This window comes from Colletotrichum chrysophilum (assembly GCF_026319265.1).
Source record: "Colletotrichum chrysophilum strain AFK26 chromosome Unknown scaffold_2, whole genome shotgun sequence".
Classification (NCBI taxonomy): Eukaryota; Fungi; Ascomycota; class Sordariomycetes; order Glomerellales; family Glomerellaceae; genus Colletotrichum; species Colletotrichum chrysophilum.
The window spans coordinates 104,217-130,630 of NW_026517289.1; the positions used below are offsets into that span (position 1 = coordinate 104,217).

General features: G+C 55.1%; 9 protein-coding genes across 9 annotated transcripts; 4 read left to right on the forward strand and 5 right to left on the reverse strand.

The window, feature by feature from the left end:
• Positions 1-895: 895 nt before the first annotated feature.
• On the forward strand, positions 896-2,430 carry COL26b_000420 (uncharacterized protein; the record flags this gene model as incomplete). Its single annotated transcript, XM_053173389.1, has 3 exons — positions 896-917; positions 1,046-2,178; positions 2,230-2,430. 3 exons carry the CDS (start codon positions 896-898, stop codon positions 2,428-2,430), a joined length of 1,356 nt encoding a protein of 451 aa, XP_053042437.1.
• Positions 2,431-4,061: 1,631 nt separating this feature from the next.
• Positions 4,062-5,870, forward strand: COL26b_000421 (uncharacterized protein; the record flags this gene model as incomplete). Its single annotated transcript, XM_053173390.1, has 2 exons — positions 4,062-4,445; positions 4,512-5,870. The coding sequence occupies 2 exons, from the start codon at positions 4,062-4,064 to the stop codon at positions 5,868-5,870; spliced, it is 1,743 nt and encodes a 580-aa protein (XP_053042438.1).
• Positions 5,871-6,712: 842 nt separating this feature from the next.
• On the reverse strand, positions 6,713-7,819 carry COL26b_000422 (uncharacterized protein; the record flags this gene model as incomplete). The annotated part of the gene is made up of 2 exons (XM_053173391.1): positions 6,713-7,122; positions 7,183-7,819. 2 exons carry the CDS (start codon positions 7,817-7,819, stop codon positions 6,713-6,715), a joined length of 1,047 nt encoding a protein of 348 aa, XP_053042439.1.
• Positions 7,820-8,932: 1,113 nt separating this feature from the next.
• On the reverse strand, positions 8,933-9,856 carry COL26b_000423 (uncharacterized protein; the record flags this gene model as incomplete). Its single annotated transcript, XM_053173392.1, has 1 exon — positions 8,933-9,856. The coding sequence occupies one exon, from the start codon at positions 9,854-9,856 to the stop codon at positions 8,933-8,935; it is 924 nt and encodes a 307-aa protein (XP_053042440.1).
• A 3,017-nt stretch (positions 9,857-12,873) lies between these two features.
• COL26b_000424 (uncharacterized protein) lies at positions 12,874-13,515 on the forward strand (the record flags this gene model as incomplete). Its single annotated transcript, XM_053173393.1, has 1 exon — positions 12,874-13,515. One exon carries the CDS (start codon positions 12,874-12,876, stop codon positions 13,513-13,515), a length of 642 nt encoding a protein of 213 aa, XP_053042441.1.
• A 158-nt stretch (positions 13,516-13,673) lies between these two features.
• Positions 13,674-14,393, reverse strand: COL26b_000425 (uncharacterized protein; the record flags this gene model as incomplete). The annotated part of the gene is made up of 1 exon (XM_053173394.1): positions 13,674-14,393. The coding sequence occupies one exon, from the start codon at positions 14,391-14,393 to the stop codon at positions 13,674-13,676; it is 720 nt and encodes a 239-aa protein (XP_053042442.1).
• A 2,026-nt stretch (positions 14,394-16,419) lies between these two features.
• COL26b_000426 (uncharacterized protein) lies at positions 16,420-17,151 on the forward strand (the record flags this gene model as incomplete). Its single annotated transcript, XM_053173395.1, has 1 exon — positions 16,420-17,151. The coding sequence occupies one exon, from the start codon at positions 16,420-16,422 to the stop codon at positions 17,149-17,151; it is 732 nt and encodes a 243-aa protein (XP_053042443.1).
• A 652-nt stretch (positions 17,152-17,803) lies between these two features.
• On the reverse strand, positions 17,804-18,847 carry COL26b_000427 (uncharacterized protein; the record flags this gene model as incomplete). The annotated part of the gene is made up of 2 exons (XM_053173396.1): positions 17,804-18,743; positions 18,816-18,847. The coding sequence occupies 2 exons, from the start codon at positions 18,845-18,847 to the stop codon at positions 17,804-17,806; spliced, it is 972 nt and encodes a 323-aa protein (XP_053042444.1).
• A 2,990-nt stretch (positions 18,848-21,837) lies between these two features.
• Positions 21,838-23,417, reverse strand: COL26b_000428 (uncharacterized protein; the record flags this gene model as incomplete). Its single annotated transcript, XM_053173397.1, has 8 exons — positions 21,838-21,975; positions 22,043-22,158; positions 22,226-22,528; positions 22,579-22,808; positions 22,856-22,939; positions 22,993-23,083; positions 23,135-23,231; positions 23,283-23,417. 8 exons carry the CDS (start codon positions 23,415-23,417, stop codon positions 21,838-21,840), a joined length of 1,194 nt encoding a protein of 397 aa, XP_053042445.1.
• Between the last annotated feature and the right edge of the window lie 2,997 nt (positions 23,418-26,414).

Here is a 26,414-nt window from a genome sequence, read left to right on the forward strand (position 1 = left end):
AGAACATCTTGGCCATTCTTGGGCCACGTTGCCACGTATCTAACCCGTCCAGGGCCACAACCAGCTTGTCCGGCAGCCCGCGCAACTGGATTGACCCCGAGTTACCCGGTGACATGCACGCAACAGACCAGACTGGACGTCCAGCCCATCTCATGATGAATTTTGAACCTGTTCAAACAAATTGGAGACAAGGTGAATTGCAGGGAGAGACTCGGCAAGCCAATGAAAGGGAGCGCCGCCGTTGGACAGCTCTAAGCGCCGCCCCTCTTCACCTGGCGCCAAAAAGAGTTAGGGACGCTCTCCATTCGCCTGGGCGCTGCCCTTCCTCGGCGGCGATTGGACAACACCCCCAAAGTCCCAGCCAGCTCGAATTAGAATCTTTGAGAGCTCCAGTACACCATCGATGCAGGACCAACGGGAAGCTGGGGGCGATGCGGCCAGATGTCGAGGCCAACCCGGGCCGTGGGACAGGGGTCTGGCGGAGCTTGCAGCAGGAGCTGGGATTGCTCTGGCGCGTGGGAAGCTCCCTCATCAATGGTCCTGAACCCCGAGGCGCCCGTCTTTCGCGACACTTTTTTCCTCCCTCCTCCCCTTTACCCATTGCGATACGGGCGCGGCAGATTGGAGAAGAAATCAATTCGAATGTGACTTCATTCTTGTGGAACTTGGATCGTATTGTTCGTGCTACTCTACCGTTAGAAGCAGGCTGCGATCACCTGTAAGTGCGGGGCAGCGATGCGATGCGACCATCTTGGCGACGACTGACCTGTTGGCAGGTCACCCTCTGAGTCCTACTCAGCTTACTCTACCGTCATCTACCTTCATTTTCGACTCATTCGAAGCTGTTTCGGTTCTCTGACACCGTCGCCGAAAAGACGCGAATCTCAAAGTGGCCATGTCCGCCCAATACTATCCTCGTGAGTCGCTCTTTTACCCCGCCAAACGGAGCTTGCGCTGACAACCTCACAGCTCCCCCTTCGGGAGGTATGTACTTTCTACCGTCGCAAGCACCTTTTCCTCAAGCATTTTGCTGACAAGACTCAAGGCCATGCCCAGCAGAACTACCCTCCGCCGCCGCAATCGCCCCCCGCGCACCAGACCAAGTTCTCGTATCCTGCTCCTCCCTCACAACCTCAGCGCGGCCACAGTGGAAGCTACCCTCCGCCGCCGCAGCCCTCGCCGGGGCAGTCGCAGAACTATCCCCCTCCTCCCATAACCTCGCCGACCTCCCAGAACTTCCCTCCTCCCAAGTCGAGCACGCCTCAGAACTACCCACCTCCTCCCCAAGCTTCGGCAGCACAGAACGCGAACTACCCCCCTCCTCCACAGGCATCTCCGAGCCAGGGGCGAAGCTATCCGCCACCTCCCCAGGGAACATCGTCGCCCGCCCAGGGTCAACCGCAATACCCGCCGCCTCCTGGTCTTGCGCAGCAGCAAGCACAACAGCAGCAGCAAGTGCAGCAACAGCCGTCACCCCAACCGTCCCCTCCGCACTCGCAGCAGTTTCATCAGACGCAGCTTCCGGTGAGGAATTCAGGGTCCCATGAGGCGGGTTCGCAATTCTCTACGCCTCCCCCCTCCTTCGACGGTCCCCCAGATGCTGCGGCCCTTCCAGAGAAGCAATACGTAGAGGAGGCCCCGGTCGACACCAGCAACCCCGCTAATCTCCAGGGAGGAGCTCCGGCCGCCACACATTTCCTGGGAGCGACTGCGACCGTCGATGATGTTGGCACATTCAACGGAGGCAGCTACCGCATCAGCCACAGAGACAGCAACACCATCCTGACCATTCAGCTTGCCGTGGGCTGCCCGCTGACGGCGAAGCCTGGCGTCATGGTGGCCATGTCGCACTCGATCACGCTGAGGGGCCAGATCAAGTTCAGCATGAAGAAGCTCGTTGCCGGAGCGGAACTCGCCAGCTCGACCTTTGTCGGGCCTGGCGAGCTTCTCTTGGCCCCGCCCATGCTCGGCGACATCACCAGTCTGCGCCTGACCGGCAAGGAGACGTGGTCGGTCGGCCAGGACGCCTATGTCGCGTCAACGCAAGGTGTTATCAAGGACTACAAGCGCCAGGGCCTCAGCAAGGCTATCTTCAGTGGCGAGGGCCTGTATGTGTACAAGATCAGCGGTACCGGTCTGCTCTGGCTGACCAGCTTTGGTGCCATCATCCGCAAGGATGTAAGTGAGCTCCCAGACATGTATTCAAACGGACGACTGACCAGTTTTTAGCTTATGGAGGGCGAGAAGTATGTTGTCGACAACGGCCATCTCGTAGCATGGAACGTCAAGTACATCATGGAGCGGGTTGCTTCTGGTGGCATCATCTCTGGTATCTCATCTGGCGAGGGCTTGGTTTGCAAGTTCACCGGCCCAGGTACCGTCTTCATGCAGACGAGGAACGCTGTGAGTATCCTCTTTGCCAGTTTTTGAGATCAAATTTGCTGACATGTATGATTGCAGAAACATTTCTATGCGTACCTTCAAGGACAACAGCACCAATCTGTCTAAAAGAAAGTTGACAGTGGTGTGGCCGAGGCAATGTAGACGTTGCAATATGTCAGCCCAGGAGGTGCATGATGTGATGATGAAAAGAATCATAATATTTCAATACTTATAGCGTGGTAAATTGATATCCTCTCAATGTTTCAACACGGGGTCATGGGCTTTGATTACAAAAGTATTGGTGTGGATCGTCTCGAAATCCATATGACTATTCTTTGTTATGTGTTTCTGAGGCTAAGTAGTGACTTATAAGCCTGCAGACATGACGCCGTCTGTCTTTACTGTGCCAGAAGAACTACTCTTTCTCTGGGTTTATTTATAATCACTTCCATATAACTGGTAGCATTGTCGTTGTCACCGTCCGCTATCGGCCGTCGCCATCGTCCGTCGCCATAGTTTGTCGCCATCGTCAGTCGCCACCGTCGTCGTGGCTTCCATTTTATCATTTTTTCTGCTATCGTTCTTAATTGGAGCAACTCAATACACAGGTAATTTAGTTGCGCAGACATAGGACTCGGCCTCGCAAAGGTGGGCTCACAGTCGAAGCCCGTAGATGCTCCGGGTACGTTGTCGCTCCTTCCCCATAGCAGGTAGCACTTTCCCGTTTGCCAACAGATGCAAATGCCATTTCATTTCTTCCTTTTTTATTTCTTAGACCAACTCCTTCCTCACAGACAGACTTGAGACTGTCTTGCCTTCCCTGTACCTCATTTCGCGGAGGCGAATCTCCGGTGCCAGTGATTAGATTTGAACCAGTCCCTGCTTAGACAACGACATCCTCTCAACATCAACACTCAACCTCAACATCACCTCAGCCTTTTTTTGGATTTTTGGACACGATCCATAGACTTACGGGCCCAAGCCTAGAGTAGAGCGCATGCTTTCTTTATCAGCGAGGATTTCCCTTCACGGTACAGATTACGAAACAGTCCCAGCAGCGGCTCCTTGTTGTCCCCGATCACTTCGCAAAGGCTTCTTTCACACGCTGATGCCTCTCTGGCGAAGCACATCAGCAACATCGTCACAACCTCAGGACCGATCCAGACAATCTCAGAACCTTAGACATCCACCACTGAGGCAAGAACAACCCGCTGTTCTTTCGCTTTTGCAATCAGTTGAGGGGTCTGAATTTTCCCAGCCTTCCCGAAAACAAAACGAGGGAAAAAAGCCAACTGAACCTCCACCAACCCACCTCCGAATTATCTCCTCCATTGCAACGTCTCGATTTGCCCGTCTGCGGCCTTGAGTCTGGTCCCGAAGAACTTGACTATTCTCCGTTCGGTCAGTTTTTCTCGCGGCTTCAAGATCGCGGCCCTATTTTGTCCTTCCGTCGCAAAGACTCGCTGCAGTGTGTGCCTTCCCAACGAACCGCAAAGCGCCGACCGATTCACCGATCAAGGTACGTCTGATTCCTTCTGTCTCTAGCTTTCGCAAAAAGCTTGGGTGACCAAAATATTGACAGTCATATTAGCTTTCTCGATAGTCTGCAAGCTCCTGCAAAACAGAGCGGGCTCACGGCACTCGCTGAACTCCCCATCTCTGACAAACGAGCGGCCAAGATGGTTTACACGAATATCAGAAATGCTGCGGGGCTTATCAACCGACCCGACAGAGGTTCATCCAACACCCGGCACCCCTCGCCTCAAAGAACCAACGACGAGAACAGAGCCTTGACCGAGAAACACGCCGCCGTATTGAACTCTTCGAACTGGAGAAAGCCCCTCAAACCACATGAAAACAACACTGAGTGCATCAGAGTCTCCAAGAGCCGGAAGACTTCTGGCATCGGCACCGACTTCAACATGGCTGACCCTGCTACTCACTTGCGGAAGCCTGTTTCCGGCGTCGACCCTCTGTTGATCGCAACAGACCCCGTCTTCGGAGGAAATGCGGCGGTCGTGCCTCAAGAGATCTTCACCCTGGAGAAGGAGCCAGGTGCAAAAGTCAGGTGCCTCGCTATTCACCACGGACGCTTCGACGAGAGAGTTGCAGGCAGTGCCCTAAACTAGAAGAAGAAGGGAGCCACCCCTCTTGTCATGGACTTGGTGATCCACGATTGCGATGACCCCGACTGCGACAATGGAGTTTTCAACAATGCCGAGATCCGCCGCATTAAGAGTGCCACTCGGTTCAAGTCCCAGCCTCGCGATGGTGGCATCCTCGACTTTGAGAAGCAGCTGAGAGGCGCTAAGATCACGCCTCGCAAGTTGTCTATGGTTGATCTTACCAACCCTTGCAATTACGACCAAGACAACATTTTTAGCGGGAAAGACCACTTCAAGAAGTTGCAGGCGGAGTGCCAGGTCAAAAAGACAGCTATCATACAAGACCCTGCCGTTGTCACTGTTGGAGACAAGAATTCTGACGAAGATGCCATCAAAGAGATTCGCTTCAATGAGATGCTTCGGAAGCTCAAAAGTTCGTCTATACCAGAGTACCATCCAGTAGCTGTGGTAAAGGACTCACCCAAAGATCGACCAAGACAAGACTCTGGTGATTCTGGTGTCGACATGAGAAGCCCTATAAAGCGGTCTCTCAACCCCCTAGCGAAGGAATTCGCGGCCTTTTCCTCCAAGGAAAACCCCGTTGTTGCAGAGAAGCGCGGATCAGAGACCTCTATGAACATTCCTCTGTCGGTTCTCGAACAGATTGTAGGTCAGAGCGACCAGTTCAAGCCGTTTGAGGAGGGCGGCGGCCAACAAATCTCGAATGAGGCGATTCTCAACACGATTCAGAAGTTCGGTTTGGGAAGCGCAGCGCAGCAAAAGGTAACCTCGCCGTTCTCATTTGAGTCTCTTGCTATGAAACCGGCTCTGCAGCCCTCACCGTTTCCACTGGTGCCATCCATGTCTCCAGGAGTCGACCTTAACAATGGCATACCTCCGATCAGCACTTTTATGCCAATGCAGACTTCGCCGCCCAGTCATTCAATCCATCCCTTCATCAATCCAACGATTCATAATCTGCCTCATCCGGCTCCTGCTTTTGGACCGCACCCTCAAGGACCCGGTCTCCCTCCGCCCATGGCAGGATTTGGACCGCAGACAGGCGGATTTACGGCTGGCTTCAACCGACCATTTGTTGCTGGTTCTGACATCGGGCCTCCTGGGCTTGGTCCTCAGACATTCAACAACCTTGCAACAGCACCTTCCAACATGGCCAACAATGGCTTTCTCAACCAACACCAAGCTGGGCAATTCGACAACAAATTTCTACGCCCGCAGAAGCCTCGCATCCCTGATGCCATGGCTCAGCAGAAGTATGAGGAGTATATTGAGTGGAAGAAGGCAAACGATCCTAAGTATGCTCTCGAGTGCAAAAATCGCCAAGCCAGAAGAGCTATTCGAAATAATCCTGTCCCGGCTTGAGGACACGATAAGCGCCTTGCATTTCTCTCAAGAACGGCATGGCCGCAGACGGAGATTACGTGACTTCAGACCGAGAGGGCTGCTGGCGCATTTCTGGCAGATCAGACCTGGATCATCGAACCATAAGGATTGAGTATGTTTTGTATCGAATTATGAGCACGTTTGCTATTGGTATTCAAAGTTTGCGACGGGACGCATATGGGTACGTTGGAAGGAAGAAGAAAGGAGTATCCGCTATCGCGCCAATTCTCATGCTTGGAGATTCATTGCGATATGCACGTCAGGTTCAGCCGGCGTGGCAGGTTCGGGCAGCAGCTCTTTGATTTCCTGTACTGTTTATGATTAAAATCGCTGGCTGTAGCATTGGTTCTTCTCGGTCAACCAATAGCACTTTTTTGCCTGGTTATCCCTCGCTGTGCAACGGTCATCATGCTTGTGATTGCTGGTAACAGTATCTGCATATAAACAAGGATACCGCTTATTTTCCCAGTGGCTATAATCTCTACCTTACCATCTTCGCTGCTGTTATCGTCGTTATCATCATTACTGCTGTCGTTGTTGTCGTTATCGTCATTATCGTCGTCTACTGTCGTCGTCTACTGTCGTCTGCTGTCGTCGTCGCCGCTAGTATTATTAATGATATCATCTTCTTTAATAGGAGCAATGAGTACACAGGAAAACCAGGCGGTCTCTAAATAAGGTATCATTTGGATTTTGGTATCTGTGTGCAAAACTGCTCTCATCAAAGTCATTCCAGCGCCCATGTTGAAATCGTAAAGCCTTTCCACCTCTTCTAAAACATGATTGCCCACTGTAAGTCTTACTACTTCATCATGAATCCTTTAGAACACAAGCGAAAACCCAGTCAAGCCGTAGGCCCTCAGGGCGGTTCCTCCGAACAGCTCGGCCTGGTCCTCGGGGTCCATGGTAGCCATGTAGCACATGCGCTCGACAAGCAGCTTCCACTTGCGCCAAGCCTCGTCGACGCCGACGGTGCAGACGGGCCAGTCGCTACCGAACATGGTGCGGCGGGGGCCAAAGGTGGCGAGGACGACGCCGAGCCAGGGGAAGAGGGCCTCGAAGAGCGCGTTGGGGTCCTGCTTCTTGAGGGAGTCGGGCATCTCGGAGAAGCCGCCTGAGAGCTTGATGTAGGTCTTTGAGCACGCGGAGAGGGCGAAGATGGATGTGCGCCAGTAGATGAAGGAAGGGTCTGTCGTGTTGATGACGCCGAGGTCGGGTTTGCAGAGGTGGTCTGTTACGAGCAGGGAGCAGTTAGCAGGAGTTTAGAGATGTTAGAGGATGGGTAACTGACTGATGATGAATGTGACCTTCTCCTCCTCGGGAACACCTTCATGGGCACGGGCGATGATCTCCAGCGCCTCGTCGAGCTGCTGCTTCCCGCGGCGGTGCTGGTCGACGCCGAGGTCGAAGACGTAGCCCAGCCTGCCGAGCAGCTTCAGGCTGTCGATGAAGTCGTCCGTCAGGCCGGTGCCGTGCGGCTTGTCCTGCAGCAGGTAGCGGAAGCCGCGGATCTTGGGCCAGACGTGCTCGCCGGCGACCTCCTTGACGTGGTCCAGGTATTTCTGCATGGCCTCGGCGCCGGAGGGCAGCGGAGCCCAGGGGATGATGCCAAGGCACAGGTCCTTGTGCTCCTCACCGTGGCCCTCGCCGTCGCGGGGCTTGCCCTCGGCGATGCGACGGAGCCAGGAGACCTCCATGAGGGGGAACTCCCAGCCGGAGGCGTCCTTGACGCCGGCCTCGAGGTCGTGCTTGCGGTCCGTCTCGAGGAAGATGAAGCCCTTGAGGTTGGGGGGGCTGCCGGTCGCGGCGACATAGTCGGAGACGGAGTGCTGCTTGGCGAGCGGGTTCTCGGGGGTCGCCCAGGCGAGGGTCTCGATCTCGGTCTCTGGGTAGAGGTGGATGTGGGAGTCGACGATTGGGTAGTCCATGGCGGGCGATTTGGCGGTCTGCGGATCTGGGAGAGCGGGGTTCGTGGTAAAGGCTTTGGTTGTGATTGACCGTTGGGTGGTCAATTGGGCGGTTTGTGGAAAGACGAGCAACCCGAAAAAACGAGGTTGAGTTATGGACAAAAGAACCCTCCGTTTCAAGAGACTTGGAGGGCGTGTTTGAAGATGGAAGTTTAGGGGGCGGAAATGAGGTGAGAGGAAGGTGTGTGAAGTCCCCGCACCAAGTCCCTCCATCGCGGGGTCGCTGTTGCAGCAACACGCCCCCTGACCCCAGCTTTCAGTGGATGAACGGCGGCAGAGGACCCCCACCAGCCCGCTTTGTGACGTTGATGGCCCCGCCCTCTTCAGCGGTATCTTTCCCCCGAACGCCGACTTTCACGAAGGGACCCCCGTTCAGGGTCGGAGGTTTTATCTTACATCGTCGACCATATCAACTTACACTGATGGTAGACCACTATATACGAAGGCAATGCGCCAAATTACGGAAGACTGTCAAAAAAGATCACTAGGAGGCACGTGAGGTTGTGTTCATTGATGAATAGATTCCATAGGCGTCTACCCATTCCGCCTGTGGCGGTATCTTGGCTGTCTAAGGTACATGAGGGCGGCTTGCCCAAGCTTTCCAAACATCCAGCTTGGGGCCGCAGTAATTGGTCCATCCCCAGAAGCACAAAGGCTTCTTCATCCGCTGGAGCTTTCGGCCTCGCATGCCTCCCTTCGGAGGGCACGCGGGGGTGCTCCCTCGTTGTCAGTAAGAGCACATGACAAACGAAACGGGCACGCGCGATCCGGACGGGGTGATCGCGGCGTGGGGTCGCAGCATCGACCCACTTGGGGCGAGGTGTTGCGGGCAGTACCGAGACCGGCTCGGCATGCCGCTGTTCCTCGGTGGATGCAATGATGGTTGGAAACGTGCGCTGACTGCCGTGTGCCGGCGTCGCCGCCTGGCCCCCAGGGGCCGAGACGGGAGCGGCAAAGAGAACGGGTCGCGCGACGAAATGAATGTGTGTCCACGTGGGACTTCTTCTTCGGGTTTGTTTCTGATTAAGGTCTTCATGGTGATGTTGTGTCCTCCCCGGGACGGCATCGGGATTTTCATCGGACGACCATGCCGTGGCGGCGGCTGTTGGAGACGTACTCCTCCTCCTCGTCGGACTCCTCGTCGGAAGAGTCGGAGCACTCGGAGCTGTCGCCGTAGCCGCAACGGGCGCCGCCACAGTCGATCTTGACGCGGTCGCCCTTGCGGGTGATGCCGTAGCGCTCGCAGGTGCAGGTGCTGACGTCGGAGCCGGGGGTGCTGTAGCCGGACATGGATGAGTTGGGGCTGGAGCTGTCGGAGCGGTAGGAGAGGCTGGAGCCGCTGGACGACACGGGCGAGCTGGAGAAGTCTGTCACGATATCCTCATCGTCGAAGCCGGCGGCGCCGAAGCGGGCGGTGAGCTCCTCGAGATCCTCATCGCGGTAGTCGCCGTTGAGGATGTGCTGAGTGGCGTGGGGCGACGTGGGCTTGGGGGCCTTGATCTGAGAGATGGAGAGAGGTCGGCCCTTGGGGATGTCGCGCGACGAGGAGCGGTTGCGGCTGCTCTTCTTGTCCTTGGAGGAGGAGCGGCGGGAGCTGCGAGAAGAGGAGTGGGAGGAGGAGTGTGATGAAGACTTGGAGGAGGACTTGGAAGACGAGGACGACTTGGAGGACTTGCTGCTGGAGCTGCTTGACTTGCCGGACGAGGGAACGTCGAGAATGTTCAGCTCGCGGCCGGTGGTGGGCTCAACAGTGGAGGTGACGCTGGGGTTGTGGGCGACGTGGTAGCCGTCGATGATGTAGTAGTACCAGTAGCGCTGGCCGGCGGACAGGGTGGAACCGCTGAACTTGAAGGTGCCCTTCCACGAGCCGGACTTGGAGGAAGTCTTGTCCTTGGACAGGGGAAGTTGTCCGACGTAGTTGTCCCAGGAGCCAAGAAGGTGGACGGTCTTGACGCCGGAAGAAACGCGAAGAGAGAAGGAGAGTTGAGTGGACGACATTATTGCGATTTATCAGGAGAAGCTGCGAACAAGGTGTGAAACTGTTGACGAATAATGGTGGTCGATTGAGCAAGAAATTCCAGATTTCCGATTAGGGGTAAAGTTGCCCAGCAACTTGATGGTGGTGATGCAAAAAATTGGTGTTTTTGGAAATAACGGTTATTGGGTATTAGTTGATGCTGCAATTAGGAATAGAGACCAGCTCTAGGGAAACAAAGAACAAAAACAACGGAAAGGGGGAAAATCAAAGACCTGGAATTACTTGTCGAGTGCTTGCTGAAGAGAAGAGAGAGGAAAGGAAGACGAAAGGGATGGGAGGCTTCCATTATATGCCTTGAGCGGCCGTAGTTGGAGTCCAGGCGAGGCCGCATGAGAGGGCCAACGACACATTGTGTGTGGTGGGTTGGAAAAGCCACTCGAGATGCGGTGCTACATGCGCCGCTCATGGCTGGGGCAAGCAAGCAAGCAGGCAGTCAGCGTGCCTAGTCCCAAGGTACTACGCAGTAGTGGAGTGTGCAAAGGAAGCATCACTTGATGGACGGCCCAATGAGGAGGATGCTGGGCATGGCAAGGCTTGTGGATGGCCGATGCAGGTAGCCAATATCACACTGGTGATGGTGCTCCGCGTCGGCGCTCAAGAGATCAGCCGGCCGGGGATCCCCTCGCTCCAGGACGGGAACTGGGAAGTTGGGAGCTAGTGAAGCTCTCTCGAGGTGTGCTGGCAAATAGGAAGCAGGGCAGCCTCAGCAAGCGCACCCCATCCCCATCGCCGTCACCTCTGGCGCGGTTGTTCCCCTCTTTCTCATTCGTACCCTAGGCAGGTAGGCAGAGGTCGTTTTCTGACCAAGTCAATTGTTGCGTTAGTGCTACCACGAGCCGGCCGCTGGGATGGGCCATGTCTGCACGCTGGGCGGTTAAGCATGGTGAAGGAGAGGGGTTTCCTGGACACGGCGGGCCAAAATAGAAGAGATAAGTGGACCCCATCCGGGATTGTGGGGACTAAAGCGCGGTACGTTCCTCCGTCCACCGTGTGGCTCCAAGCCGATTGCCCTTTTGGCTTGATTGGGCGTCTAAATCCCTGCCCTCATTGGCCAATAGATTTGCACGTCGCTCTTCTGCGCCCGGTCGCTTATCACCCGTCACCTGGTGATGTGCTGCACCTCGCGCCAATCAGCATCTCAACTCTTCAACTGCCCGTATGCAGCTTCGCGGAAGCATCACCACTCTCACAAGCCTTCCAGCCCTCCTCATACTTTTTTTCTTTCCAACGAGATTGGCTTGGCCAGCCAAGTGCGAGATGAGGAGCAATGCCCATGACCGAATTCCCGCACGGTATTCGCTCGCTCGCCGTATCGGTCTGTCCGCATCACTGAATGAACTGACATACTGCATCATGCATCGAGTCAACATGCATGCGGTCTGCATGTACATGCGCGGCTTGCTGAGAAGACAAACTTCCTCATTGGAGTGTTGATGGCCTCCGCCAGCCGTCGCCCAGGGAAGAGCCGAAGATCGCGCGAGTCGGAAGAAAAGGGACACGGAAAGAGGCGCCAGACGCCATGTTCCTGGTTCCCTGACGAACATGCAGGCTCTTCTGTACGCCGTCGTTCGCAGCATTCTCATCGTACTTGCCTTTGCATCGCACCATGGAAGACACATGCAATACTCGATCGTCTGTCCAAGTCGATATCCGTCTGTTGTGTCAAAGATGCGATGGTTAATGGAACCCAGGCCAAGGAGTGCTCAAAAAAAATCCCCGAATAAGGGGCCTGTGGGAGATCAAACACTACCGAGATCCGGAGCTGGGAGAGGGCGCAGAAATGGGGGCAGAAAAGCCAAAAAGCCATGCGTTCCGCAGCCTGCTCCCCATTTCCTGGGCGGTCTGGCCTGCCTGCCTGCCTGCCCTGTCGGCTGCTGTCAACAACAAGGCCGATCGTAAGGCGACCCGCCAAGGGCAAACTGCCGTCCTCCGCCTTCGGTCGACATCCGCCCCTCTGCGTGACCTTGAGCCACCCACACCTCGGCGATGGAAGGTGAGATACTGCCTGCCGTTCCATTCTTCTTCGGGATGGTCCCAAGGTGCGTCATCCGGCTCCATGCATGCGACGGTCTCTAGCTTCGGCGGGTATGTGAGGCCCATCACACGGAAGGAGCTCTGCCTTGCTGGAGAGAGGATGGACGACGCCGCGTCGATATCCCCTCATGGCATTTCATGGCATCTTGGATCGAGGATCCAGTTCGCTGCATGCAGAAAGTCTGGACCGCCAAAAGCAGCTCATCGTGATCGCAGTTCCGTTACATCGGAAGGATCCTGTGGCCGGACGACGATATCCATGCGCCCGAGGCGACGTGAGATATCAACACCGAAGTGCTTGGTGATGCCGGCGGATGTCTCACAAAGACTGCAGGCTCGAAGCGGTCTGACCTCAGCATGGCGAGATTTCTGTCTGCTGACGAGCTGAATGTCCGCGAGTAACGTCGACGTCGCAGGCCTCACACGGGGTGATCTTGCGTACCTCGACCAAAAATCTTGGCCATCCAAGATCCATGCCGTTGTGGTGAGGTTGGTGTGGCATCTCGTAGGTGACAGGAGTACCTGGCGGGAATCAGCGGGATCGCCCGTGAGAGGCCAATGGATCCACCTACAGAAAGCTTACATCACGTGACCGCGCACATGTTGCCGTTCCAATGTCGCGAATTTCGTCCATTGTTGAGACGCGTTCTGCCCGCGTTTGCTCCGGTTATCTCCTGCGTCTATCGCCGGCCTGACTCAGTCACTTCAAGGCAGCAGCTCTCGAAGATCAAACTAACAGCCTCGAGCAGCCTCAAGTCCGCCGCAGTCCGCCGCCGGAAGCCTCTGATTACCAACCTACCTATGAGAAGTCTTGCAGGTGCCTTCGATAAAGGCACAGCTGTCTCGGTCTTGGAAGACCTCGAAGCTTTCGTCAAGTGCGATTCCCGAAAGAATAATCTGAAGAAAAGTTCGGCTACCTAATAGCCATTGTCAAGTCCTCATCATGGCCTCCAACTCAACCACAAACGAAGAGCTCATCGCCAAGGTCACCGAATACGTCGAGGCCTACATGGCAAAGTACGATGCTTCCCACGACTTCAACCACATCAAGCGCGTCCTCTCGCTGGCCCACCGCATCTACGACAAGTCCCCTGCCAGCCCAGCACTAGACAAGCAGACCATCACACTCGCGGCCCTCCTCCATGACGTTGGCGACCGCAAGTACCTGAAGCCTGGCGAAGACGCATCGACACTAGTTTCCACAGTCCTTCAGTCTCTGGGTGCTGATGAAAACCTTGCCGCCCGCGTACAGACCATCTGTCTCGGAGTCAGTTACTCCAGTGAGGTCAAGGGTCCGGCCCGCGTCCGCAGCCTGATCGCCGAATACCCGGAGCTCGCAGTCGTGCAAGACGCCGACCGTTTGGATGCCATCGGCGCCGTGGGCGTCGGCCGATGCTTTACGTTCGGCGGTGCCAAGGGCGCTCGGAGCATGGACGACAGCATCCTGCACTTTGAGGAGAAGCTGGTGAAGCTGGAGGGCATGATGAAGACGGAGATTGGCAAGGAAATGGCGAGAGAGCGTACGAAGCGAATCTTGACTTTCATGGAGTGGTGGCAGGATGAGGCCGGGCCAATCAGCGCATGAGTCAACGAGTTTCTTTTTCTCGGAATTTTGGAGGTGTCCGTTTTCGATTCAACTCGATACCCAATTTTGTTTGTATTGTCCAGGTCCGTGTCTCAACTAGGACTGCTTTTTAAACATGCTCAAAACGAACCCGTTTACGATCTATACCATTCCTCTCCTCAGCTTTGTTGCTCAACTGTCTGCGGTTTTTCCCGAGCAAGTCGAGCCTTTCTCAGTCGTCTCTGCGCACGTCTGTATCTCCAAGCCCAGTCTATCAGCCCCAGCAGTGGAAGGACAAAGACATCGACCGTCCTGACCGAAGTCCGCAGCTTGAAGTCGTCCTGCACGCGAGGTCGGTCGAACGACGAGCACAGCGTGTTGACCAAATACAAGCAGACCTCCCTCAGCAGCTCTCGGCCCTCAAAGTTGAACAAGAACGCAAACCCGCTTCCATCCTCCCACGGAACCTCGGCATTTCTCACCCGCTTCGAGTACAGCTCGCCGAAGCTGTCGTCCCGCGCCAGCATGAAGGCAGTCACCGCTGCCCTGCGCAGCAGTCGTGGATTCGGGCCCTCGAAGGTGAGGAGCGTCGCGACGAGGCAGGCCCAGGGCAGGCGGTCGCGCAGGCCGAAGTAGTACAGGAAGGAGGTGTACATATAAGCGCCGCAACAGACGCCGACGCAGGTCGTGAGGTCGAATCCGCGAGTAATGAGGAAGAGGAGACCCATAAGGGGGTAGGTCGCGACGAAGAGGCGGAAGTGGTTCGTGAGGGTGATCCACACCTCCCAAATGATCGCTGCAAGGACCTCCCAGATGATGCCGCCAAGGTCTCCGATGCCTAGCAGTATCATGACGTAAACGCGGGTCCCGGAGACGGCAGGCTGTCGGGCGACTGCCATGGCTCTCCCGTTGATTCTGGGTAAGGGAACGGTTCGGATTGAGTTACTCGGCGCGGATTTGAGGTTCGTTTGATGACGGAAACTTCCGGGGCATCGTGGTTGTCAAGGTATAGGGAAAGAGAGGTGAGGCGTGGTGAACGCGCCTTATCTATCCAGGTTGTTGGGAATAGTAAAGTTAGGGCATAGCTGGCGCATTCCCAAGGGGTGAGCAGGCGCGATCCAAAGTGGTGTCTCACCTTCTCTCCCTTAGCTTCTCACGAACCCCCCACGTAGCGCGCGCCATGGAACGCCACAACGGTGCCCCAATCTCCGGAAATAAGGATTCGAAGCACATTTTCTTCGACCTTGTGAGGAAACCTTGTGAGCAAGCCGATCCGAACATAAAGCTGCCTGCAGCATGCAACGTCGGCGGTCGTGCTTCACGCACAGATACAAACAAACCGTTGGGATCCCCGGACCCTGAAGCTGTCGCCATGGAGAAGCTACCGACCGAGCTTCTGCTGAAAATACTGCTGCCAGAGAATTTTGAATGGCCCGCCGATTTCGACGAGACAACCGCATCGATCGATGAGCTTTTCGACGCCAATTTCTTCAACATTTGGAGGCGGTCATGGGTGTATCTTCGTGTCTGCCGCAGCTTCGACGAGGCGCTGAAGCCCATTCTCTCTGCCAAGTTCAAAAGACAGGCTGTCGCGCTTTTAATGCTGCTTAGCAACAACGATTCACCACACCGGCGGCTGCAGGTGACTAGTCCGTCAGACAATGCGTCATTGCTACCCGACGAATGCGAGATTTCAGATTTCAAACTTTTCCTATACTGTTGGAACTTGAAGGATAGACAGATTGTGAGCCTGATCCACAACATACACCAAACTCTCGACGAGCCCGAAGCCGCCTGGCCGAGTTTGGACGGATTCCCGAATTTAGAGATGAGCCTCCATGAGGCGGAGAGCCTCATGTTCCTTCCCTGGGAAGAGAGATGCCGACGTCGTCCACAAAAGGCAGCATATAGTAATACATGTGCGCTAAAACGTACACCAAGCTTCGAAGCCATGGTTCAACCAACAATTCATGATCAAAGACATGACGAGGAATGGATGTATCACGTTGAAAAGGCAGGCCAGTTGGGTTGGTATCTAAAAGCAATGGAGCAGGCAGCACAACATAGTTGTGAGTACTGAATAATCCAAGCTGATTTGAGAACCTTAGTTCTGACATGTTAGAGCTAGAGAACTCGAAATATAGGAAATCCAAACTTTTTTTACCATTCGAAAGAGCTTTGTTATCCGGGAGGATTCTCAAGCGGGTGAAGTGCTATTTCTATATATAATAGTATACGATGCATCATTCCTACTATTTCTATAACTGTTACTATCATTCTTGCCTTTGCCGTTACTGTTGTCTACATGGTCTATTTCATGACTGCGAAATCTTTTTAAAAGAGTCCCACGATATGTGCTATCTCCTTCAAATGCGCCTAGGACGAGACGAAAGAGCTTGAAGGAGCATTTCAACCACCTGTAGTCGTCATGTACTATACATTTGATATATAGCTGGAGTCATCTTCCTTGTTTTCAACCATTTAGAAAGAGCTTTGCTAGCCAGGCAGTGTCAACTAGCGTACTTGTTACTTCTACAAGGGCGGTAATAGTAGAAGAAAGAATAGGGGCAGCTATAAGAATAACGACGCTAGACGACGACGATAGACGACGATGATAGACGACGATGATGGAGGCGACGATGACAGAAATAATAAGAATAAGGATGACAAAAGAGGGGGGGGGGGGATGTAGTGCCCTGTAGTACAAGAAAAAAGGGTAGACATGCAGGTGACTGTGTGACCTTGATGGATATAGTAACAACTTTTCGCAACCCTTCGCAACCTCCATTCTGGATTAATGAGTCTTATCCGTTTGACAACTATAAATGAACAAGACTGCAAGTCCCACCAGGCACCATGTTTTGCATTCTCGATTACCTTGGCTTCTGCAAACCAACCGCATACCTCAAACCTACAAGCAGCAAGATGGCGAAACCCACACCACAACTCGCGGGCATACTGAGACTCCCCCAAGAACTACTGTGGTGGATTTTGCTGCCGGACGTTGCCTACCACTCCGTCTCTCACGTGTTCCAGGACAGGGCGCCCAACGTGGTCAATCACGACCCCGAGTTCTTCTTGAGATGGAGGAAGTTCTGGAGGATGCGCACCGTCTGCCGTCGCTTCAACGACTTCCTCTTTCCGTTGCTAAGCCATGCCTTCCGTCAGGAGGCCCTCAGCATACTGGCCGCCACGATTATCGTCAACGGTCCCCAGCATGAGCTCGGTTGGATAGGGGTCATCGAGGGCTGCTACCACCCGCTACAGCCCCTCAACCAGATCCTGGAGCGTTGGATGCTGGACGATCGGCAGAGGACCAGTTTCCTCTGGAACATGTACGTGGCCCTCAGAAACCCGAAGCACGTGGTCGCTCGCCACGACCACCTGTTTGCTATGAACAATGACCGCGCCGAGACACTGGTACTGTGCGCTTTCGACGACTGGTGCTGGCTTTATAGGGAAGACCTCCTGAGGCTCGGCGTTCCCACCGGTCCGTGTATGCATTGGTGGCGCGGTGAAGATCCCGTGGGCTGCGTTGCGTACAAGAACATGCAGGAGGCTCAGATGCAGACCGTGGAATACTTGCACATGACCGTGGCCGACCCTTCGAGATTGGTCGAGGAAGTCATGAAGTCATGGTTCAGGACGGTGATCTAATAGTAAGAGGCCTACGAGCTATCGTCGTCGTCGTCTATCGCCGTCCACCAATACTATCGTCATCGCTATCCCTATCGTCTTCTCTACTACTGTCGTCCTAGTCGAAGTATTGGGTACGCTACGATTGAAATTGTAGGGGACACTGCCCGGCTAGTAAAACTTTTGATTGAATTGCACCTGTTGCAGCATGACGGTATGATAAGCATACTGGAACCCTCGCTGCGAAGCCAGCCTGCGCAACCGAGTGGCAACGCAATCCTTTGCAACACCTATGTTTGTACGAGAGCGAGGCTATCCTCGTTTACGAGTCAAATGGAATAGACACCTTGCATATTTAAATATATCTAGGCTATTATATAATTAAGAGAAACATTCCGTAACGTGTTATATGTCCAAGATGACTTCCCGAATGAACTGTTCTCACTTTCACACGACGGCATCAGTGGTGATGACTTTTTCAGCAGTGCATCAGGTAACAGCACGACTACAACACGATCTGCATAAATACAACTCCATACGCCTGGTGGCCAGCCCTGATCCTAGCATGTTCCACGATGCCGATGATTAAAACAAACAATACTATGTGTGTATAAATGGCTTGTAATTCCAATACTTCGACAATTCCTCCGTACGGGATATCAAGAGAGTGAATTTACAGGAAAAGAGCAACAACAACGCCAACAACTGCAAGATAACCAACGGTGTTCTGAGCGGCACCAGCTGTTGGCACAGAAGAAGGACCCGTGGTGGAAGGAGAACCCGGAGTGCCAGTGGGACCGCTTGGGGTTCGAGTTGCGGAAGAGGAAGGGGTGGTGGACTGGCCGGGTTGACCAGACTGGCCAGGTTGGGTAGATTGTCCAGGTTGACTGGGTTGACCGGGTTGACCGGGCTGCCCCGGCTGGCCAGGTTGGCCCGGAGTACCAGGTGCGCTGGGGTTGCTGGTAGGAGCTCCGGGAGCACCACTGCCGCCCGGGGTCGTTGTTGGGGCAGTACCGTTACCACGGGGGACAGTTGTCGGAATAGTGCCATTGCCGCGAGACATCGAGGGGGCCATGCCATTACCACGAGAAGTCGTCGGAGCAGTGCCGTTACCGCGACCGCCACCGCCACCACCGCTGCCACCTCCGCCGCCAGTACCAGGACCAGTAGGCTCAGGCATGGGGAAAGTGAATCCAAACGTCGAAGAGCTCCTCGTCATCATGGAACCGCCGCCGCCGCCGCGTCCACCGCCAGCACCGGTGCCATTCCCACCAGGGGCCATTGTACCGGTAGGTCTCCCGACGGGGTATGTCTGAGAGCCCGTGACGGCGGAGTACGGAGTGCATACACTGGGCGGGAGGAGGAAGGGCTGGGGGCTGGCGTAGACGACGCAGTTCTTCTCGCAGGCGGCATCGCCCGCGTCGGCGTTGCTCATCCAGCACTGCGCGGGCTGGACGCCACGGGGGTACTCCCCAGCGAGGTTGTTTGTGCAGCGGCCCGGTTGCCCCTTGCCTTGGGCGTTGCAGCGGATGATGATGTCTGTGCCGAAGGAGTCGCCGGCGCACCATTGGGAGTTGGCACGGGAGCAGGTGTATACACCCGTTGTTTGGTTGCTGTGCGTTGCGTGTTAGTGGCGTGGAGGGAGGGACGTTGAGTGATGGAAGGGAGGATGGGAGGGAACTGACTATGTGTAATCGGCTGATGCTATGGCCGACATGGCCAACAGTATGTAGGCGTGTGTCTTCATCTCTTGTGGTTTGCAGTGTATGTTCTGCTTTCTTACTCGGTGTTGAATTATTTATGAACCAAGTGGACCGGACGGTATAAGTGAGAGGGCAGGTAGTATATATAAAGCAAAGCACACAAAAACGAGTGATGTGATGCTTATGCTATAATATGATGCAACTGACGATGAGTGAAGATGGGATGGTGAAAACATTCGGCAAGTGAGGGTGTGTGTTGGAAGCAAGGGCATCCATATATAAACGTTGGAAGATGGTGTGAGCTTATTAGTCGCGACGGCGGCGAGAAGAAACGTCGGGAAGCCATCTTCGGGCGCGCGTGGGATGGAGAGGCTGGGATGGGCGAGTTAGCGCAAGCAAGCAAGCAACACAAGCAAGGCAAGCCTGTCCACCCATCCACGCAACAGCTGGAGTCGCGGAAAGAGACAAGAAGCGTCGAGACACGAGAAAGGGACAGGTTGACGGTACTGGCGCAGCCGGGCTGGGCTGAGGCTGGTAGCGGCGCACGCGGGTTTCCCGATGAGACGAAATCGGGGCGCTCCTCGGTCTATTGGGCGGACTTTGCATCTGACAGATACGGCTGCCCTTTACACTGCTCGGCCATTCTTCTTTCTTTCTTTCTCCTATTTTTCGTTCAAATATCGTTTTTGTGTAGTCTTAGCCTAGAGCCGTACTTGGCTGACTAGAATGTGTCCGAGAGCGTTTGTGTAGGTTTCGCGCCGGTCTACCTCGCCTGGGTGCGATATGCGGGAAACGATGGTGTGAGATGTTTCTGCAACCAGGATCTCGGCAGAAGTCTCCGATGGACCGGGACAAGGTATTTTTTGCGTTTTGGAGGGTCAGTGAATGCCAGTGGCAGGCAAGGGAAACCCACATCGCAATGTCTCGCCATCAGGAAAACGAGAGGAGAGACGGGGAGGATGACCGTGTCGCTGACATCACGAAACGGAATTCCAACCTCTTGTGGCTACGCATTCTGCAGAAACTGCCAGATTCTCGTTTCCGGCCCGTCACATCTCCGAGATGCCTTCATATCTCTTCCACATTGGCCCGTTAGTAGGCTGCAGTTCCTTAGAGATGTTGTCAGTTACATAAGGCGAGTAGCAGATTTCCACGCATGGAGCTCTACGCCAGCAAAGTCAACCAACTCCAGGAAGAGCCATCTTTGATTAGATTTGCAACCGTACGGCATCTTCAAGTCCACACAGACAATGACTCTGCCGACGGGCAATTTCCAACGCCGGGCACCCGCTACCGAGTGAGACAAGCCTATACAACGCAAACCTGCAGGTGGCCGGGGCGAAAACGCTCTCCCTCCCGCCCGGAAACGAACGACCACCACCTCCACGAGAAATCGCGGCGACAACACGTGCAGGCGTTCAAGCCACCCTCCGTCGCAAGCTCTTCATCATCCATGGGTCATCAGCGCAAGGAATGACTCTCGACCAAGTCCGTTATCCGCTCCGAATCGCCAAGGTTGGATGATGGGACGGAGCAGTCGCGGATGACCCGGCATTCGGAGCTGGGCGCAGTGTGGTCTGCGTCATTGCCACGGAGAAGCAAACGTAACCGGATCTGAGATTTCTCTCGCCGTGACAGATGCTAAGCTTCTTGCCCCGTGAACTTTGCTGTTGTAGCTGCCCAGCTGTGGCACTGCGCAGTGTGTAGCTGAGATCGCGAGATTGTCGAATGAGAACGAGTAGACGGTTTGACAGCTGCTTAACCTACGGCGACGACGGACGCTCGGTAAGGTAGGCACCGCCTCGTGGCCCGCGGTGCCGATTAAGCTCGAGGCTTGACACTTGTGGCGAGACCCGTGAAGAAACCAACGTTTTTGGATCGTATCCTTTCAGCTGGACAAGCCTCGATAGCGTTCGGAGAAAACATGGCACAATGCTATTCTTATCCTTGACTCACTTACACGATATGCTGGCTGCGGCCGTGATTTCTGTCTGCACCAACGCCGTCGACGATACTATTGAAATCATGCAACTTGCATGTTCGCCGTTCGCGTACCTCAGAAGAGCAAAGAAAAGGCATGCCTGGGCAGTTGGCCTCCACCGGCGCACCCAGCGCGGTGGAATGTTCCCTGCCTTCCCCCCTGCCCTTAACCAGCCTAACCCTGTAACGAAAATAGAAAACCACTCAAGAGGCCCTGTCCGATTCGTCCCCGCCGCTACCGAAAACACACACAGCAGCGTGGAGGCGCCTTGGGTCCCGTCCGTGCTGCTCCCCCCCACCCCCCACTAACTCTAACAGAGACCTCCCTCGGTCTCCCTCGGCCCCCAAATCGCGATGCGGGCTCCGATGCGCTGCACATTCCAGACGCGGGTTGGGTTTTGGCAGCCGAGGGAGATGGCGAGCGCGACGGGGTGGGAGGGCAATCTTGTCTTCTCTTGCTCTCAGCTGACCTGCCTTGGCTGTGGGTGTGTAACGTGTGAAGGAGAATTGGCGACTTTGGGTGATGTCATTGCTGCCCCTCCTACTTCAATGTTAGCTTACACGATGAGGCAATCTTGTGTGGGGTAGTTGAAGAGTCGATGCTCAGTCAGGCGTGATGTTCTTCCTCGGAGGCCTTGAGGTATAACCTCTTTATGAGACTAACCATGTTGAGTGTATTATAGCGATTCTTCATGTTTTTCATATTAGATTTCTCTTGCAGCTCATGATTGTCTGTGTCTCCAAAGCTATTGCCATCGTCATGTTCTAAATATTTGTCATTGGTCCTCTTTTTCAACAGTACCATGACTTGATCATTTTTCAACGTGCTTTATTTGTTCTCTCATAGACTCGTGATAAACATGACAACAACCCACCGACCGCGACACCAATCACCAACTTTTCCTCTCACCACCACCCACCATCCAACGCCTGTTGTAGAAACTTCATCACTAGGCTGCCAAGGATCATATCTGACCATAGAAATATCCTTGACACCTAGGTTTCCAGGATGGTTATTATGTGATTACAACTCCTCCGAAGCAGACTCGGTCTCGTTGACCATGGCGCTGAGGGGTCCGCGCTTGACCATGATACTCATGATCTCGTACAGAGCGTCGGCCGCGGCCATGGTGGTGTGCTCGGCGTTGGTGTCGTACGCAGGCTGTGTGGGTCGATGTGTTAGTCTCAGGGGCCGCTACAACCATTACAACCGCACGGGGTAAACTTACAGCAACCTCGACGATATCCGCAGCAATCAGATTGAGGCTTTCAAGTCCACGCAGAATAGTGCGAAGCTCACGAGTAGACCAACCGCCAGTTTCAGGGGTACCAGTAGCAGGGGCGACTGCGCAAAGCCGGTCAGCATGACTTGTTCCTTTACACATCATAACACGAAGCACTTGCCCACTTACAGGCGGGGTCGAGGGTGTCAATGTCCAGAGACAGGTAGACGGGGTTCTTGGTGCCGACGCGGTCGATGATTCTCTTGATGATGCCGTCGGTGCCGATGGTGTCGATCTCGCGGGCCTCGACGATCTCGAAGCCGCAGTAGCCGTCGTTCTCGTAGTCGCTGGGGCCGCTGAGCGTGGTGCGGATACCGGCGTGGATGTTGGAGTCGTTGCGGAGAAGGCCCTCCTGGGAGGCGTGGTAGAAGTAGGTGCCGTGGTTGATGCTGGCGACCTCGGAAGGCGAGCCGCCGAAGACCTTGGGGCGCCCTGACTCTGTTTAGCATTCAGAAAGCGATTCATCTGCTGAAGGTACTCACAGGTGTCGAGATGGCTGTCAAAGTGGATGACGGACACGGGACCGTAGGCACGGTTGATGGAGCGCAGCAGGGGGAGGGTGATGGTGTGGTCACCGCCGAGGGTGATGACGCGGGGCAAAGTCCGCGAGTTCTTGGCCGGGCCCTTCTTCGCCGCATCCGTGGCAGGCTTGCGGGTGAGGATGTTGAAGTGGCCCTCCTCGATCTGGTGAAGAGCCCAGGTGTTGTCATAGCTATTTCGATGTAAGTATAAGCTGGGAGATTGCCAGAAGAGACATACCTAGTCACGGGGATGTCGCCACAGTCAAGGACGGTAGCCCAGCTGTTGAAAGGGTTCGTGTCCAAGGGAACGTTGTACCCTCCGCTTGAAGAGAGTCAGTGATGGTGTTGTGATGAAGCCCTCATATGGTATCTTACTAGAGGTTCAGGCGACGAGAGCCTTGACGGATACCGGAAGGTCCGAAACGAGCACCGGGGCGGTAGGAGGTACCAGTATCGAAGGGAGCACCTTTCCAAAGTCAGCGTAGCTCCAGTAACCGGCAATGAACGACGTGCTTACCAATGAAGGCAATATCGTACTGGACGTTGCCCTGCGCCAGACACGGCTGGTAAGGCAAACGACCGAAGGTGGAAATGCCCGAGAACACAGAGTCGGCCTAGGATTGTCAGTGACGTGATGTAGACACACATGCTTTTGCTCTGCGCACCTGAGTACCGCCATCACCCGGCAGAGTGTTGTACCAGAGAGACTGGTGAGGTCCAGACATGGACTTCTGGTCATGGTCTCCGTGACCGTAGACGGTTGCCGTGAGGGCAAGGGCGAGAAGAGTCCGGGAAATCATGTTGCTGACGGTCGATTGGCGCGAATCTTTGTCAATGGCTACGGAAATCTAAGCAAAATTTCGTGCGGGCGAAGACTGAGCTTTTAAAACAGAACTCTCGGGTAGCTGCAAGGTCCGAGAGATTCTGGAAAAGATTGGCCGTCGAGCTCGACAGCTCTTCTCCACGCATGGAGGCCCAGTGCAGCATTACGCAGGGACTGGGACCAGCTCCCAGGCTTATCGTCTACGGATTGGCCACAACGACAGAAGGTCCCTGAGACGGGACTGGTCAATGGACATCTTCAGATGCATCTCCATGCAAACGTATTGACGTGTTCATGTTAGGTAAAGGCGAACCCATGGAAGAGATGCCGGGCTAGATGCGGGGCAGAGATAAAGCTCCCTCCTTCATGAGGGTCATGATGCTTGCAAGATCAGCGCAGATGCTTGGTTCAAGCTTTCCATTGGGTTTGCAAAGTCAATTCTGCACTCCGGACGGAGACCCCAGGCCAAACACTCGCTTGAGCTCATGGCAGGGTTGTGCCGACCAAGGAGGGCCGGCGGCGAGGTTCTAGCTTGAGAGGATAGAGGACGTCCCGACGGTCTGTGGACGATCTGGACGCTCTGAATGGTATGAGTAAGGCGGGGTCGCTCTGGAGTGTTGTCGGTGTTATGATGCAAACTATGATAGAGATAAGCCGGAATGGGCTCCAGAGATGCATGTTCTGCAGGGCCGCCGGTTGGGTGTTGGAGAGAGCCATGGAGTCGTTACAGCACAACCTTAGCTCCGGGGGGGAACGCCCGTCACATCGGTAGAGCCAGGCATGAAGCAGCCAATGAAGATGGCTTCGAAGTGTTCATGAGTCGTTGAATGTGCAAAGAACCGTCTGTTTGGCGTCCTTGTTGAAGGAGATGCATTGTCGAAGGCTCCTCAGGCTTGGAGGTCCTGTCGATGACGTGGGGCGTCACCCACGCGGGGCTGATAAGATAAAGCTACGCCACGCTAGCACATGCAAGCTGTGCTGAGCGCTTACCCGAATAGGGAAACGGGGAGCAACCGTCACTTTGGGGCCGTCTGCTCTATCCCGTGCGGTCGGCGACAGTTCGCCGTGATAAACATGAAGAATTCGGCAGTGGCCAAGAACCGGAGCCGTAGAGTAGATAAAACTGTCGCCGGCCCCAGGGATCCTGTAACTAGGCCCTCTCTTCAACAGCCGTATGTCCTTACTCTTCACGTCGCTCGTGTGTACTGGCTACGGCCATGGCCATTGGTCGGCTCGCCGAAGTCGCAGCAGCTCTCTACCACCACTCGAAACCTCCGACCCCGACACGGCAACCACCTAGCAAAGTTGAGCAGGCTCTTCTTTTTGGCTTGTGAAGACAGATTTCCGCCCGGTCTGGTAGCTCAAGAAAGGAAATTTACTGGGCTCCTGCGGACCGAAGGGGCCGAGCTTCACGGGAGCTTGGGCGCCCGGACCCGCGGGTGCTCCGCTCCGGAGGCTTTTACGGGCTGAAACCAGACGTTCCGGCCGGCTGAGTGGACACTGAAAACCCGCAGAGACACATGGAATTAAGCTGACAAGCTTGACTCGAGAAGCTCGTTGCGCAGCGAGCAATGCAAAAGTTTCGAGTAAAACCTTGACGCAGGGTCGAAGCAAGACCTGAATCGGCGGGTTCGTGGCAGCGCCGGGCAAGCTCTTTATTGGCGACCGGGACAAATCCCGTGTTCCGATGAGGTGTTGATTTGGTGCATGGCAGGGGCGCCGGCAGATCCGTCTCGCCTCGTATGCTCTTGTGCAGCCACTGCAGTGGTCCTGTTTCTGAATCTGCGGGTGGTTTCATGCAGGAAGCCAAAGAAGAGCGCTGATTGCTTCGCCCTTTGCAGGGCTCGTAGGCAGTTCTCATCTGTCTCGGAGCAATTTACAATTTATCGGACGCCAGTTGTGGGCGAGGGAGGGAGAGGGAGAGAGGACGCGGGTCGAGGCAGGGCCGAGTGACACTTCGCTTCCTCCTCGCTCCTTATACGTGGCTCCGACACTGGTAGCATTTCTGTGTGCATCGGTGTCGTGTGCTGCGACGACGAAAGCTGGTGGTAACAGACTGCACCGAAGGTACTTTGAGGTAAGGTAAGGTTAGGTAGGGCGCGTGGCCAGACCAGTCGGAGAGGGGCATGTGTGAAGGATGGAGATCAAAGACATGAAGACGGCCCTCTCCGCCGGCCGGTCCAACCGGAGCAGAGCAGGGTGAGAGAAAGAGAGGGAGGAAGAGAAAGAGGAGGATTGGGGGGGAGACAGAGAGACGGGCGAGGGAGGAGCCGGGTTGGGTTGGGTTGGGGGAGAAAAGAAGCTGGTTCTGCGGCAGAGGGGTCAAAAGTTGGCAGTCAGTTGGCACGACTTTGCAGGAGAAGGAAACTACAGCTGCAGGACGATGCAACCACTAACGGGACGCAGCCTATGACAGCACGGCGTGGGCCTGGAGCCGCTGGAAGAACGAGCAACGGCCCCGCTTTGCCCGGCGTCCTTCAGCGCTCGCAGCGCATTCCCATCACGCTACGACGCGGTCGAGTGGTGTTGCCGTTCCTCATTCGGCCCCCCTGGCGGAGCTACTGCTGCTTGCTACACGTATCTTCCTTGTAAGGACTGCAGAGGGAGTTAACAGGAGATGCGAGGGCAAAAAATAATTGTGCGGTGCGCAGGTGGACGAAACGAAGGCGCCTGGTTGGCACTTATTGAGAGGCAAGGTATCCGGACGTAGGAATGGAAGGGACCTTGGCTTGCAACGGGCGATGCTAGATGGACCCTTTGATCGGACATTCGTTCCCTGCCACCCTCTTTTTTTTTTTCTTGCTTCCACTTTTTGTGCTTTTTTCTTGCAGTTCGGGGCTGCTCTTACATACGCCGAGTCGAGGCTTGGCCCGGGCTTGGAAGTCCCAGATCCACTGTTCTCTGAGGTGAGTGACGCTTGCTGGAAATGCGCAGCAGGTCACCTGGCAAGTCCACTTGCTGTTTGCCAGTCATG